Source organism: Gavia stellata, chromosome Z (genome assembly GCF_030936135.1).
Source record: "Gavia stellata isolate bGavSte3 chromosome Z, bGavSte3.hap2, whole genome shotgun sequence".
Lineage (NCBI taxonomy): Eukaryota > Metazoa > Chordata > Aves > Gaviiformes > Gaviidae > Gavia > Gavia stellata.
The window spans coordinates 41,062,527-41,079,382 of NC_082637.1; the positions used below are offsets into that span (position 1 = coordinate 41,062,527).

Genomic DNA, 16,856 nt, shown 5'->3' on the forward strand with positions numbered 1-16,856 from the left:
TTTTTTAGTAAATACAGTTTCATTTTTTAAGAAGAAATTAGAATTAGAAATTATATTTCACACTAATAAAAGCTGCCTGATGATTTCTAGAATTAAACAGAGCATTGACAACATGGCTTAGAAACTTCAATATAAATGTACTCCATATCCACTACTAGGAACATTAAAGTAACTGGCAGGATATTTTTGGCAAAAGATGTATGGGGTTGTTTCAGCTTGCAAGACCTGAAATGTTAAAGCTATACTTTTTTGTTGCTGGAAAAAAATAATGTGTAAAACTTATCTCCTCTTTGCCCAAATGTTGTCAATGATTCTGATTCAGAGAAATCAGTCTGTCTCCTCATAAGTTTTCTCTCCTTTTAAGTAGCTTTGTTTTTAAACAGTACAGGAATATATCTAGAAAAAAGGGTACCTCAGGCCCAGAGAGATGCTCATACTACCTTCTAGCTTTGCAAACTATCTTCTATCAAATGAGAAAAGTCAATTTTGTTCAGCAGTTTTCATCCAATTTCCGAAGACTTTACCAAGGGAATCAGTGGCATTATTCTCCATTTTACCAAAATATGTTATGTTCAAGATATGTTCATTACCCATTAATAGGAAAAATTCTTTAGCCAAATAATGGCAATGTTGCCTTATCCGCTCTCCTTCAGAGACACACCTACTTCAGATCTTAGTTTTAGGATACTGAGTCTTCTTAGCAGCATTTTTTTGTACAGCAAACAAAAGTAAAACAATGAATGTAAAGATGCATATGTTTAACTACTTTTCAGATTGCAGCATAAGCTAATATAACAGCTTTCGGTAGCACAGTTCTTGTTAGTACAACTCTGTTACCACACCTTTCAACTGAGAGAAAGCTGAATTCCTCCTGAACTGTCTTCATCTGCTAGTCTGTTGTCACACTTAGAGCTCACGTTGCTTTAAGCCAAGCAGTTTTGTACATGACCTTTCTTTCCCATCAGATCAAAGTGTAATAATTTTTATGAAGTAACTTATCCCAATTCCAACAGCCCCATTCGTCTAAATTCCAGAGGTGGATTGCTGGAGTTTTTTATGTCACTTTCTCAGGCAGGTTTTTGTGTTGAAAATTTAGGATTGACTTTCCGCATTCCATCGACACCCATCCCAGCAGCTTTGTGAGGCTAGCATCTTTTTGCTTTACCTTAAATCAGGTATCTACTTTACACTCCAGCTCAGAAGATGAGCTTTAAGTAACAAACAGCTAGTTTTACAACATACGCAGCAGTGTCTTGGCTAAGAAAGTAAAACCTGCCCAGGTCTTCATATAGCAACACTGACTTCAGGTGCATACTGCACACTGTTATAGCAAACACAATCACTATCACTATACACCTCTACCAGGCAGGGCTGCATTTGCTCTAGCAGAAAGCAGATTAAGTATAAAAAATTGTATTGAACTCTTGGACTGGGCAGCTGGAACTGGAAGGCATGAGTTTCATCCTGTTGCTACACTGCAGAATTGTGTCCCTGAGGCCACAAATAACTTTGGATATGCCCACACACCGGTCACTTTGCTTGGGCCAGTCTCAGGAGGAAAGCAACAGGAGAGCCGGCTCCTTGAAGAGACCTTGTGAGTCCATAGAGTGGCTGGAAAACAATTTTAAGAGCACAGAGGAGGAAAGGTAAAGGTATCAAACGAAAACTAAATACAAAGGGACATTTGAAAGAACCAACCAAGAAATAATCATTTTAATGAAGCAGGAAGCAGACAATCAAGAACCATCCTTTTGCTAGACATTTACCACCCACACTCAGTGTATTTAAATTCTCAGGGAAAAAAGGCAACATGCAGAGTAGAGAAACAAACTTTCAAACCACATCTATTTTAGAAATGTGCTAGCACGAACTTCATTTCTTTCCCACCACCCGTAGTTTTCCAGACCTTCCAGGGCAAATTTCTGGGATCTTCTGACAACAAAAAAGATGAGGTAGCCACTCCCAGCAAGTGTACATAGGGCTAAGAAGTTAGCAAGAACCCTCAGGAATCGAGTCAAGTGAATATTTTCCTCTTTTCGGCTCTCCTGCTCCTCCACGATAGCTTCCTGCACTTGTTAGAAAGAAAAGATATTATGAGTACTTTAATGGTGAAGAACCCCCATTGCTTCCCTAGTTGTTACAAGTCAGTTATATAAATTACAAAGATGCAAATGCACACCTGGGCATCATGTTTTGAGATGATCTTATATTATCTCATAAAATCTGTTTTGGACCCTGGCGGACCCTGGTGTTTTGGCTCCCCAGAGTTCACTTTGCTTGAGTGTGTCCCCACTGAGTCTCATTACACCTGCACTCGTGTGCCAAAAAGAAACGAGCATGTTCTGTCAGCTTGCGACATGCTATGAAGCTGAGTGACCCAACAGGATAAATGTGTGATTAGCTGCCAGAAAAAGAACTGTCACTCTTTAAAAATGTGCATTTGTGAGAAAAGAGCAAAGAGTTTTATTCTGAAAGTCAGCAATTCAGAAGGAATGAAAAGACAGTTGAGATGTAGGAATCCCAAAAAAGGCAAACAGTGTATACAGGTTCAGACTGCAGAATAAAACATTTGCCCCACATTTACCCTTGGGCTGGACTGATAAATATTAAGACTCTGGTGTAACTATAATCTCCAGCTCCTACTTTTGCCAGCAGAAAAAGCTTTTGCTCTGAAGTGTCCTTGTGAAAAGGGAGTTTGGTTACAGCTTTTGACTTTGGTGTAGAGATCAGTTGCCCAGAGGGCAAGATGAACTCCTGCATTGTAGTAATTACTCTCCATGGCTCTGCTTTTCCTACGACTTGTGTTTGTTACGTAAATGAAAAGAGATTGCAGCAGCTCTTGAGCAAAACTCCCATGACCTCACTCAAGCCAAGACTTCGCCCTTTCTCTCTGAGGTTCCTTGCTCATTTGTAAAGATCCCAGTAAAGCTTCACGAGTTTATTTCTCAAAATTAAGTCTCTGTCTCAACTGATTTGTATTCTTCTCCAAACAGCTTTCAGCAACTGACCTTAGTAAGCAGGCAGGGAAAGTTCACACAGCTTCAGTGCTTTCAGTCAGTATTTCTTCAATATTTGTTTTCTTGGGACTTTCTCTTCCTACTGACTTTGAGTACAATTATCTTTTATGCCTGCAGTTGGGAGGGTGGGCAGGGTGAGGTGGTATATTGGCTATATCACCACTGCAGAAAGGGAGGGTGTTGTGTGTGATTGGATAGTGCAGCTAGTGCTTGGTCCTCCAGCTCCCACGCTATAAGTTGCCCATGTGACTGCAAGTCTAGCACCTTGTTCATTACCTGGCAATACCTTGCCAGTGTGTTCCCTGTACATTATTACATTGAAAATTGAGTTTTCCTTTACGTGTTGCACTGGTGTGTCCCAGTAACCCCAGTGTAGAGACACTTTCTTTAGCACTCCATAGACAGAATACATCCCCTTCGCTGTTTTCACAGCAGCGCATCTCGCATCCTGCCCCAGATTCCTCACACAATGAGTCTTAAAAGCAACATACCCTATAAATCGAAAAGAGGCCTAAGAACACCTTGCATTGCCTTGCAAACTGGGCTATAATTCATAATTAATTTGAAAATAAAAATCTTAGATTATGCAAGGAAAGTAACCTTTTTTTCTTACTGAAAAACAAGTATATAGTTAAAATTCTGAGGCCAATTCTTCTGACATGATGAATAGCCCTTTATAGACAATCCTATTGCTTTATCTTATGGCATGTCTTCAGCGTAGCAAGAGAAGATGATAATGTGAGGTTGGCAAAATGTCACCAGCATTTAAAAAAAAACGTTTTTCAGACAAGCACCATACAAGACATCAGAGATGAGAAAAAGGGAAACATTATTTTCACAGGAGAATAATTTTTCTAAAACTCATACTGCAGTCACAGAGGACACAAAAGATGCCAGTAATGCTTTTTCTTCCACAATCCAAAGAAAAAAATTAAGATGGCAAGGCACAAAGACCCAGACTCAGAAGGGTATAGAGCTGCCAATTCTAGTTTAAGCTTCTAGGCCCCAGGCACAGCTAATACTTGACCTTAGTTCCATCTGATTCACCCCAGCGTGAAAGACAAATCAGATTACCTTTCCTTAGTGAGCTCTATTTTACCTTAAAGCTTGTTGTGATGGAGGCAAACTTATTATCTGCTGTCTCAGGATTGCCAATCAGGTAGTCCCAGCTTGTGAACATTTTCCAGCTGAAATTAAAACTAGTATCATCCCCACCACCTTCTTCATTTGCATTCCTTGCCATTCTACAAAAGCCAGAAAGACACACAAAGATCTTCTTAGAACTAGTTCTGCTATGTGAGCATGATTTTTAAATTGTTCCTAAATTCTAACACTGTTCTGAAAAAAACTATATCGTTATTGCAGTCAGTCATGTTATACTAAGTCTGGAAAGTTCAGTCTGAAACAAGACAGAAGGATGGAGATTTTCATATTTAGACAATTTATGAGCTCACAACCCATATTTTGATGAGAAACAATGAATTTATTTCATTTACACCTCAGAGAAACTCTACTGGATAAGAAACTCAATAGGAAACAATATCAAGATCTCTCAAATAGAAACCTGAACTGCAATCCTATTGCATCCGGAACTGCAATAGATTTTATTAGAGACTTCACAAAGAGAAAAAAAGAATTCTAAAATAACAAGCCAGAACAAAACCTTGTTATACCATACAAAACTATCACTAATACAGCTCCCTATCTTCTCTTTCATCTCCCATGCACTTATAAACAAGATTTATAACAGTATCCAGAAACATCAAATTATCTCTTCAGTGACCTGGCTTAATCTTAACTACTAACTTCTCTGTTTCAAAGTGTTGTCATTCATGTTATAACAGTGGTCTTGCTTCTGCATACTTTATCATTTAATTCAAACCATTAAGCACAAGGATGAAGTATATTGGTAGGGTACAAACCATTTAGCCTTCAGTATTGTATTGATTTCTTGGTCAGGAAAAGGCCATGCCTATTTTAAAGCTCACTATTACAGCAGAGTTGTGTTATTAATATCAAAACTTTCTACATAACAGATTTTTAACAGTCCAGTAAAATACATACTCTCAAATCTCAAATGAATAGTAAGTAAATAATACTGAAAATGCTTCTGAGCTGTCCTAAACAAATACCAGGGTTAGGTTTTTTTTTTTACTGCTCATATACAGAAGGGACAGAGATCATGGAAGGTTCTTGGTAGGATCTGCCCTGCTGCTGGTTTCTAGAGGAAGGTAATTCCTTCTCAAGAGCTCCTAATGAAATAGTGAAGAGTCTTGTGGTTGGGATATCATTCCCTTGAGACCAGAAATGTTTCCATTTTGTTATGCACTGGAAGAGCTGAGGAGAGAAGCCCTAAATCTAAATATTTTCCTTAAATAGAATAATAGTGCTTATAATCCTCACTACCTCTTTCACGTAGACATTCCCTTTTCCACATCTCAGTCAACAGCAGAAAAATGGTAGCACCTCCTGTTAGACTGCTTTTAGTTTCTGTGCCCACTGTGTTGCTTTCCAAAGAAACAGCAAAGAACAGAAGACTGCAGGAACTGCTCGTAGGATTACCCAATTATTGATCAGCATTAGTGTCACGTGGCCAGATGGAAGTTAGCACATACAACGTATTTTTTCCTCAAGGATATTGTTTTGTTTGGGCCACAGGGATTTTCTGCTAGAAGGGATTTTTTTTTTTGATCTGGGTGACAGTCATTGAAAAACAATTGTCTGAGACTAAGTCTTTTCTAATCTTCACAGCTACGTTACCAAAAAATATTTTAAAATAAATTTTTGAACTAAACCAATTACTTTTTTAATGTAGTAGTTTGTTCCTCCTCCAAAAATACATATATGTAACTGAAGGCACTTTTTTTTCTTCTGAAATGCTTCTTGCCCTACGTAGGAAACCATGTAATATTTGAAAAACAGAACATGAATTAATCTAGTGCTCATGCAGGTGAAAAATACTGACTTCAGCACAAAATGGTGGAAATATAGATTAACTGCAGTTTTCTCTATATTCAAAAGTGTCTTTGAATCTTGACCTGCAATGCTCTGGTTTTTTTCATGTAGGCATCTTTTAAAGCCACCATTATAGCTAACTGTATTATTGTGTTAGATGGTCACCTTGCTTGAATCAAGAGTATTAAAGATTATATACATTGGTGGCCCATCTCGTTTGAAACTAGCAGAATTATCACAGTTTATTCCGATAGCGAATTTGGCTATAAATTAATAATTTTATTTCATTTAAATCCTGATCTTAAGACAAAATTCAAGTCCAGAATTTGAGATCCAAAAGGCTAATATATTACAAGTTGTACTGCCTAGGCCCTGTTTCACTTACCCCTATGCTTCCTACTGTTTCAACATTACGTTCTTAACATCATATTAAGAAGCATAGTATTCACAATTCTGGACATTATTTTGTGTTCCATAGAACATTAAATCCTTACCATGGCTAGTAGCATTAACTCTTCTACACCACTGTGCAAATATGACCTAACCATATAGTCTTGCTGGGACTCATTTACTGCTGCCTGTGAGTTACACACAGAATCATTTGCCTTATGTTTCTTTCTTTCTTGTCTTCTTCCTTCATAAAAGAATTTAATTCACATAAGGTATCATTACAGGTAGAACAATTGAATTTCCTGCATGTTAGCTGACATTCTGCTAGATGCAGACTGTTATGAAAAGATGGGCTGACAGCTCTGTTCTTTACTTTATGCATTCATTTCTCATTTTGAAGTTGCAGAAGGGAAGTGTTATGTTACTTCAGTAAAGATTTTTTCCCACTTCCACAACACTGCAATATAGCTACTGGTGCAGAACAATACATAAATAAATAAAGGCTGAAGGAATCCTACATGACTTTGACCTTGCACTTGATCTTGCATTGTTCTGCCCTTACAGTTATCTCAGTGGTCAACAGTGGAATTATCTGCCTTTTTGAATGTACTTTATTCCAGAGCCAAAGAGAACTTACGTTCGAATGACAATCATAAAGCTGTAGCCGATAGTCCCAACTCCAACAAGGAAATACGAAAGAGGCATCCTGAACTTGAGCCATCCAATTGTCCTCTGGTTATTGTAATAGCCATAAAAGAGTACAGAATACTGTGCAAAGCCCTGAAAAGTCAGCAAAAATTATAATGTCACGTCTTTTAAATATGTATGTAATCAGAAATTGTATCGATAGCAATGTACTGAAACATTCATTTCAATGCATTCAAAAGAGTTATAAGCATCACTATAATAGATCTCACAGGATGGAAAATCTTTTCTTTCATTTAGAAAGACTTAGAATATTTCATGCCAACTTCTAAATCTTTTATCTTTAAAACTCTTCATGGGCACTCCATCTATGATTTAATGGGTCAAAACTTTTTCATCCACGTACTTCTTGTTGTAAAGACGAAAACATTCAGCTTTACAAAACTTGTTTTACAAATCACTTCAGATAAAATGCCAGATTTTTAACTTAATTTTCACATTTCTAAAATTTAGTTGCATAGCTTATTTGATATAAAATTCTCATACACCTTCGCTGTCTAGCAGTGTTGTCTGCTGTTCATTGGGTAATCATTCAACATACATTAACCAACAGTTAGTTGCATTTTATGGATGACTATTCAGTATGCAGGATATTTTAACACTTAGACTGCAAGGCTGTAAAAACTGTAAGTGTACCTTCTTCCTCAGCAATTCACAGTGGATCTCCTTTTCTAAAATTCTTAATGAGAATTACCCTCTCTTCTATGGGTCAGATTGCTGATTTTTCAAAATAATTTACTTATTGACTGTAAGCAATTGCTGGAATCTAAAATGATCCAAATAGCTAAAGCTTCCTGATAATCCTCAGGTTAGATCAAGAACTCACCTCCTAGAAGAAGACTGTATCCAGAGCCTTTACAAGGACAGCTCAGCACAGGCACAGCAGTGGCAAAGCTCCAGCTGGATGTAATGATTTCAAGTCAAATACAAAGTATTTGACCATGCAATTGGTGGATAGACTATGCATTATTTTGACACTAATATAGTAAGCTGAGGTTTTGTGAATTAAAAAAGCCATTTACTTCCTTTCTGCTTTTCAGTTGCTCATTTTACTTAAATAACACCTTTCTTTTACGTATTATTGGAAAACATGTACGTAATTTATTGCAGCTCTTTCTTACTATAGATGAAATGAGTCACAGTGTTATCTGGAAAACCTAATTTGCAATTCTAAGCTGAAAATGAATTATTAATATATGATAAACAGAAATATTATTCAAAATGTCTTGATTTGGTAATCGACATATCTAATTTTTCTTCATATCAGACTAGCTTTGAGAGATGTGCTTACACATAACAGATAATAGCATGTTCTTCTGTGATAAGGGAAATACTGTTATAGAATGCATTTATTTCTAATTACTAGTAAAACATCTACACCAGTCAGGACACATTCAAATTCAATAACATGTCCTTTGCACCTTTTTGCTTATTAAATATATATATATAATTCCATATTAGCCCAGATTTCAATACAGCCTAAGGTGGCTCTGGACAGCCTTTTGGATCCCGCAGATTTAAGTCGCTGTGTTCTGCAAAGTCAGAGATAATTCCTCCACTGCATGTCATTCAGTATGTTGTTTCCTGGGCTTTGTCTACTGCATTTCACCAGGAGACCTGAAATATCTTTAGCTGTGTAAAGGTAGGCATGCATGGAAGATCACTTTCACTCCTTTTTGAGCCTAACATAAAAGAGGGTGAGATAAAAATATTGGTCAAATGCTTTACTATAATGAGCCTTACAAGTCTGATTTTTTTATGTTTGGATTATTACTTGAACTGTTAAAATATACAATGTTAAAACTGAATTCCAAGTAAAATATATCAAAATCCCAAACTGTTTCTCTTTGCCATGTCAGTAAAATGAGTAAAATTTCAAGCGCAAAAAAGGAAAACATATGTTGAGCTCTGTTTTCTTTATTGTCTTAAATATTGGTGGGGTTTTGGGGTTTTTTTTAGGATGAAATAATGTTTGCTGATGTGGCTTCATTTATTTGTAACTTACCTGGTAGCATACAAGAACTGCTAGCAGATGAAAGGTACTATTTCCTGTGCTGTTTAATTAAAGAGATCATTGACTTCAGGGAGTATTTGTCAATCTGACAAGCCTCAAGAAAATTCTTTTTTCCCCTCCATATTTCAGGGGATCTATCTCTCTCACTGCCCTGTTATTTGTTTATTACTTTTGCATTTGCTCCTTGTGTTAATTGCTACTCTGTTGTTTACTATACTTTCTTCTTCAGAGCTGTCAGATCCTGTTTCTGCCAGTTATTATAAACTTACCCTCTGTTTCCACCATCTGTCTTCATACATCTTTTCTCAAATACATTTATTTTAGAAACTTCATTCCCATTTGCTGTATAAAGCTCTTCTAGTCTCTATTCTCTTTACAAAATCTCCAAGTTACTATGATTCCTTTTTCTCCAATATCTGCCTGATGTTTTAATTTCTCATTTTATAATATCATCATTATCTAACTTCCCAGCTACATGTCTAGATATATTCTTCCTGTCCTTCAAATATACAGCTCCTGATGAACCAGACGCAATGTCATTTTATGCAGCAATCATTGCAAAATATTACCTATGTGGCTTTTTAGAAAGATCATTCTATCTTTTTGCATCCAAGGAGGGTCCATCACTTTATATGGCAAAATAAAGCAGAAGTAATCTGTTCACTTTACATACCTTTATAGTCAAAAGACAGACAAACATTGTAATGTCTACCTATTATTATATTATTTTTTTAAAATTCAGTTGTCTACAGTTAATAAGCCTGAAAGATTTGTTAGTAAATGAGAAAATGGGTATATCCAGTCAAGTTTTTTCCAATGTTCTGTCGTCTTACAACCTGATTCTTCCTCCACTGATAGCTGAAGTTTGAAAATAGAGCCAACGAAGCTAATTAAAGGACCAAAATCTGGCATCAGCTGAGTCTCCACATGAAGGTATTGAGCCACAAACCAAGGGATTCTGTGTGAGATCTGCATGTCACAAGGTTAGGGATCTCTCCACACCTTAACCATACTAAGAAGTGGCAGTATTAATGAGAAGCATAGACACCGTAGACTTTCTATGTTTTTTCAGGAGAGATCATAGCTGGCCTTCTGTTGGAAAGGGGACAGGTATGAAAATCTGCCTGTGGCCCTCCTGGGATTGCCTGTGCAGGGCTCCACAGCCTGGCATGGGTGGAATGGGTGGGCCAAACCTACATGGAGACACCACTTTTAGATGAGTCTTTCTGCAGACAGCTGGAGAGGATGAGCTGTAAACTGGAGGAACCTGTGCCTGAGTTTATTTTTCCAAGAAATGGGTCTGCTTCCAACATCGTATTCATACTTGCTGTTGCTAAAACAACACAAGTTATAAAAGATATATATATGCATAACTCTTTAAAAGTCTTGGTACTTCCTACAGAAAGGAAAGAGTGCAGCAGATTGAGGGAGAAATCACACTTAGTTCAATGGATGGTGCTCCCATTAATCGGAAGGAAAACCTTAACTAGATGGGTGCAGTCTTTCACAGGTGAAGAGTACCTTTTGATGACATTGACTGCACGCCATAGAGAAACTTAACAGCCTTCTAAGCAACATATTGTAAAACCAAATTTATCATCAGCTGACTTTATGCAAAGTTGTATCACCTTTATATAAAGTGCCTGACTACAGAGACATGCCACGTGCAAAACTAGATAAAACTGTTGTTTTCAGGAGGAAAAAGCAGTATGACATATTTAGGAGTACACCATTAGCTTGTCACTACAGGAGCTATAAATCTGCAGGCTGGGCTGGGCATCACATCAATGGTAAAGAATTAAGACATGTTTCTCAGTTCAGCTAAAATATCTGCATATTCTGTAAGACTGAGAAAAACTGAAAATAGCATTCTTTGTTTTAGAAAAAGCCTACAGAGCACATTATTGGACTTCCTTTTCTTTTTCTAATTCACACTGCATCCTCAAATTCTGAAACTTGATCATATAAAAACAGAGGAAAATTCACCCATAAGAAATGGAAAGTCAGTACCCAGGGATGTGAATCCAGCTTTGAGACTTTTTCCCATGTGTCTTTGGATTGCTATGTGTACTGAAATGTGTGTGGACATTGAGCTTCATTATGTTTTGTCTGAAGGAAACATCTATACTCAGAATTTGCAGGGAAAAAAAAAAGTAAATTAATTCTATTGCCATTTTCTCCTGGAATATTTCATATTAAATCTCTGCATATTAAATAATGAAGTAAAAGCCCATAATAATTAAATAGTCATGTGAATATACAGTATTGCAAGTTTATGTACTTACACTAAAATCCCAGAGAGTAGCAAAGTTCATAGCACTTGCTTCTTCAGCTCTTGGGACAGTCTTTCTAGGTAAAGAGCCATAGGGCTTCCCCATCAAAGCCTGGAACCAAAAAATGAGACCAATTTACAGTTTAAAACAAAATAACAACAAAGGGAAGGGACAGTGATCTGTCATTTCTTAGGAAGACTTGTTTTATGCTCCTAAACTCCTTAGTGAGGATGACCTACTTCTCCAATTCTTTTCATTGCTCCTCACATTAATGATTGAAAGTATGCTTAAAGTATGCATTAATGGTGTTTTCTAAATTTAAAGTGATGTTTCATTAATATCAGTGGATTGTCAAACTGTGCCTTTTACATTCAAAGGCAACACAGAAGTCCAAATTCCTCTGATGAGTGGTGTTTGTCTTACAGACAAGACCAGAAGATTAACTTTTCTTGCATTAGGGATTTTACTGTTTTTTTTTAAAGGAAATGTATGGGAAGATGCTAGGGATTCAGCTTTTGGATTCTCAGAGTCCCACTGCCTCTGGCAAGATGCTTGTTCAGCCGCAGTATGTGTCCTCACGGGGTTCTTTCCAGGCTTTATCCTGAAAACTGTTGGGCATTTTCTCTGTTTCAGCTTCAATGGAAGATGGATCATGCTATTGAAATGCTGTACTAGAAAGCTGTTGGAAATTCTTACCTGACTCTTTCCCATCTGCTTACTAGAAGATAATACAAGTAAGAGGATGTGGAATAGTGAAATCAGGGAGATGGCACAACACTTTTAATTCCATATAAGCCGTCTTCTTAGGAAGACAACATGGTGGCTTAAAGGGTCTAGAAAAATATTACATTACACAGAAGTGATTTCTGCATTAATTACGTCTGCTCTCAGCAGCATCATTAACAGTGATGCTGCACACAGCGCAAAACATGAGAGGTTTATCTCGTGAGTTTACAGCCCTGTTGGGCCTTATCAGCATGTGAGTATTAAAGCAACTGAAAAGGATCCATGGTGCCTCAGAGGCCTGTAATGTATCTTTCTATTGCAACGCACATTTTAGTCAAGATGCTCCACATAGCTGCTTCTTAGTCTCAGTTCGTCTCCTTAGTTCTCCATAGGAAAAAAAAAGAGAACTTTAGCACCATCCCAGATCATGGGAGAACACTTCCAGGACACAAACCTATATACATTTTTCTATCATGTCTATTTCAAGACATCTTTCTGTAGACACAACTGTCCACAAAGAAAGTAGATCTTTACAGCCTTAGTACACCTTAATATTTTAAATGGAGCATAAAGAGATTAGAAATCTGTTTAAAGGTCCAGTCCTATGAAATTCCACTGCAAAGATAGAAATTCACATAATAATTCTCAAGGATAATTTAAAAGATTCCCACCTCAGGCACCATTACAAGTCCAAAGGTCAGTCCAAAGAGAATCATGTTTATTCCATACATCCAGCGCAAGAATATGAAATAAGATGCTACTGATGACCCAAAGTGACCTACAAAAACATGAGATGTGAAAAAAGGGCAAATAAGTTAGTCCTTTTACGTTATTTTACCTTAAGATGAAGATGCTTGAAGTTTATTTAAAATAAATAAATTCAGGGGAGGCATTTCATTTTCTTTATTACCATAATTCTAATAACTTTTTTTCAGACTGCATACTAGCATTCACTGACCTGGCAGAGAAAACAGAAACAAAAAATATAAAAGTATTATTTATACAGAATATTTAGGGTGATGTAAAAGCTGTGATATTTACTAATAGTAAAACCTCTAGCGGCAGGATTCAAAGCAGATCACGCTTTTTTTTTTTTTTTTTTTTCCGTCTAAGGTGGATTGTAAGCATTCTTGACATGTTAAGCCAACACCAACCCAGTTCTAATAGGAAGCAGCACAGAATTAGCCAGTGGGGATAGTCTTTCCAAGCGCACGAAATACTTGTAAGTGCTATTATTGGAGTGTTCACCAGAATTGCTCACCAGGGAAGAGCAAAAAGATCTGTAAATGTTTGTATCCTTTCTTTCTCTTACTTTGCTATTTATGTGTTCCACCTGCACCCAAGTGTGGAGGCAGCCTCATCCCCAGGTGCACAGATCAAGCCTTGGACTCGATCTGCTCTAGACCCCTGACCCAGACCTGTGCAAAGAAGAGGCTGCAGGGGAAGCAGTGAGCACTAAGGGCCTGATTTGACCAACACTCTGCAGTTCAGGCCAAACAGAAATAACAGTTCAAATCCAACACCAGCTTGCTGCAGCACGGCTCTGCTGAATATAGGACAACTGGTAGTTGTGCTCATCAGTCTGTCAGAGTTAGCAAAATACCAGATTTCAGTTCTGTTACCAGTCATTCACAGGGAAAAAAGTGACCTTCCAACAGGTTTTTCACATACAGTCTGTTTAAGGAGCCTGATGCATTCTGACAGTAAATAATGAGAAGCAAGTATCTCTGTTCAGAGGAGTTTACATTGGTATTTCCACACTGTTTTGCAAGCCTTGTAACAGACTCTTCCATTCTGTAAAATGAGGTTGACATGGCTGCTGATATTTGGGGCATATATATGCACATTCTACTATAACAACAAAATCAGTAGAAAATTTAATACCCTTAAACTGGTATAACCCCGGAGTACAAACAGAGACCAGCTGGTAATAGGCATTTATCAGGGCTGTGCAAAGGGAGGAACAAGCCATTCTGTCAAGGATTTCCCCATTTCAAAATCTATTTTATTCACAGTTCAGAATGAAACCACAATTTTGAAATTTTTCATGAAGAAGCAGTCAATCTTAGCCATGACCTACATACTGGGAAATCTGGGTAAAGGCATAAAGCAAGGGACTTTCATTTAGTCAAACTGGCTGTGATATGCCGATTACTCAATTACAACCCAGTTACAGTCTTCGGGGATGCTATGGACTCAAAAAAATGAAGCTCAGAAAATTAGGAAGATTTCTAATTTCAAGACACTTTTCATACTGTAGACCTCTCCATGCCGCATCTTTGCTCAAATCCTAATGTCCCCATTCTTTTGGCAATGGCTTCCTTTTATGCATTGAGTTACAGTTCTTGTATCAGTTATCCTAATGAAATCACTGCCATGCATCCATCTGGAACATCTGCACTGCATTGGAATTACATGCATCTGTATAGTTACGGCAAATCATAAAACACAGACCACGCATGGACTTTACTCTTTTTCACCAATGAGGCAAGAACAGCAACCTCTGATAAGTGAAAAGCTTAGCTGGGGATGAGTATAATTTAGCTATGGATGCCCTTAACTACATTTCCAGAGTGGGCAGGTCCAAACAGGAGGCAACTGGGCACATGGAAAATGGTACAAACAGCCTGCACCAGCTGTGAACAAAACCAGTCCAAATTTCACCACTGTTTTGAATCCACTCTGGGGTGCAACACGTTCCAGGTATGAATGAGAGAGTAATACTTTAAAGTAGACTTTAGTCATCTTTTCCCAAATCCACATTGGCATGCAGATTGGCATGCATAGTATAAACTTCAGCAGTGGAATGAAGAGGCTTGCCGTCTCAACACAGCAATGTGTGTTTCCCATAAAGTCTTGTTGCACAGATATTACTGAATGTCCATTCTGTAAGGAAAAGAAGCATCTCTTTTCTAAATATAAATACTACATATATTTATCAAGTTCTATCTCTCTTAAACATCAAAACCAGGGCAGCAGATTCACCTGTTTCTGACACAAGGACGCAGCACAGCAGAGCTTGATGCCTGTTATTCTGAGGCTGGAGTCCCTGTGTTGGAAAGGACTCTCAACTTGAAGCAGGGAGCCTACCTGAGATAGCCCAGCACTTCGTGCTGATACCTGGTCTTTCTAGATAGCTGGCGGCCTGGAAGAGTCAGACCCAGCTGAAGAGGGCTGTGATAAGAAGGGCCCTATTTGTTAGAGAGGGGAGCATTATGAAACTAAGCAGAGGTTAAAGATGAGTTTTCTTGCTAGGGACTAAATGTAGTTAGTACTTTCTTTTTTTCAACTTCTTTTTATTACTTTCTTTATTTCTTTATTCTTTTGTTTATTATTATTAAATGACATTGTTGATTATAATTATCACAGTAAGGAAAATTCTTTCAAGAATTTTAGTATCTAAACATTAACAATCCCCCTGTTGTCGATCCATAGGCCAACCAGAAACAATCCCTGTATAAAGTTTATATGTGTGGTTAATGCAAGTTTGTAGTTTAGGACACAGTATGAAAAGTTTAAAACAGGGGTGTGTCTTCTCATGCTTATATTAATAATGATTAATAGTGAATAATATTTATTTAATTTTCCTATAGCCTTCTGTAGCACACCTAAGGCACAGTAGTGTGACTGTTGAATTATCTGACCTGATGCGGTCAGGGTGGTTCTTGCATATCTACAAGTGGCCTTGAAATAAAATCAGACTTGTTTCTTCAAAGCAGACAGGAGCACTTAGATTTGCCTATAACATTAGCTGATCTGCTTCTTAGCTCAGTCTGACCTATCCTATAGGAGCCCTTTTTTTATCAAAACTATCTTCTTGAAGCCTGTTTAAATTTTCCCATCAAGCTGAAACTATGGTAACAAAAAAAGCTTGATAAATCTTGGGTATACCTTGGGAGTTCCCAGATATACCAACACAACTCCAGATACAGAGAGTTTGCTCAGTATGAAGCATTTTATTCCCAGGTCTTTCTAGTGTATAAGTAATGGCCCAAGGAACTTTTCAGTTCAGTAGCACTGCCAGGCACGTGTGTGCCTCTTGCCCCTGTCCAACACATTCTTCATATGACCTCTTTTTTCCTGAAGCTATACTATTTTTATTGGTGTGAATTTAGCAGTTCCACTGTTCTCATAAAGTGTGTTTATTTCAATGTTGTTTTTCCATTAAGTTTCTTGCATCAGTTGGCAGTGGTAGGGCGGCACAGTTACCTATCCTCTTCAGTTTGCATGAGAGAAAACACTATGTCGTCCAACAGTGTTTTACCAGTACAGTATTTCTTTTTAAGTCAAAGAAATCTTCCCCAATAGTACCTAATTGATCTTTTGCCACTATACAGGACCTTAATTCACTTTTCATTTGCAAGCTGTCTACAACCTTAGCTACTTTTCAGAATGGACCAACACTCAACAAAGCTACAGTAAAAGCATCAGGTTTTCTAAAAAAGAGCCCCTATTACATGTTAACTCTTGAACCGCATCACAAAGAAGACAGATCGTTGCCATTCTATTAATATACGGCTTGATACACTTTGCTTTGTTGATCCTCTAGATTTCGAAGTAGGTATCATGATAGTCCTGCACTAATGCCAATTTAAAGGACAAAGAACGTTAGTGCTCTGAAACTGTTTTCTTTTGGACAAATCATGCTTGGTTGTTCAGATGAAGTTTTTTAGAAGGACTGAAGAATAAAAATTAGTACTTCTCAGCAGTTAGAGAATTATATTTACTTCCCCCATTGTCTACTGTAAACAGTTATTGCCTTGTTTTCTTGGGATT

General features: G+C 37.5%; 1 protein-coding gene across 1 annotated transcript in view; it reads right to left on the reverse strand.

Annotated features, from left to right (window-relative positions):
- The window catches only part of TMC1 (transmembrane channel like 1), a 73,258-nt gene that overhangs the window by 21,431 nt on the left and 34,971 nt on the right, over positions 1-16,856 (reverse strand). The window contains exons 7-11 of the mRNA XM_059834149.1: positions 12,752-12,858; positions 11,367-11,465; positions 7,000-7,142; positions 4,117-4,261; positions 1,872-2,066 (exon numbers count right to left, since the gene is read on the reverse strand). Coding sequence (XP_059690132.1) covers positions 1,872-2,066; positions 4,117-4,261; positions 7,000-7,142; positions 11,367-11,465; positions 12,752-12,858 — 689 coding nt within the window. The remainder of the gene's footprint in view (positions 1-1,871; positions 2,067-4,116; positions 4,262-6,999; positions 7,143-11,366; positions 11,466-12,751; positions 12,859-16,856) is intronic.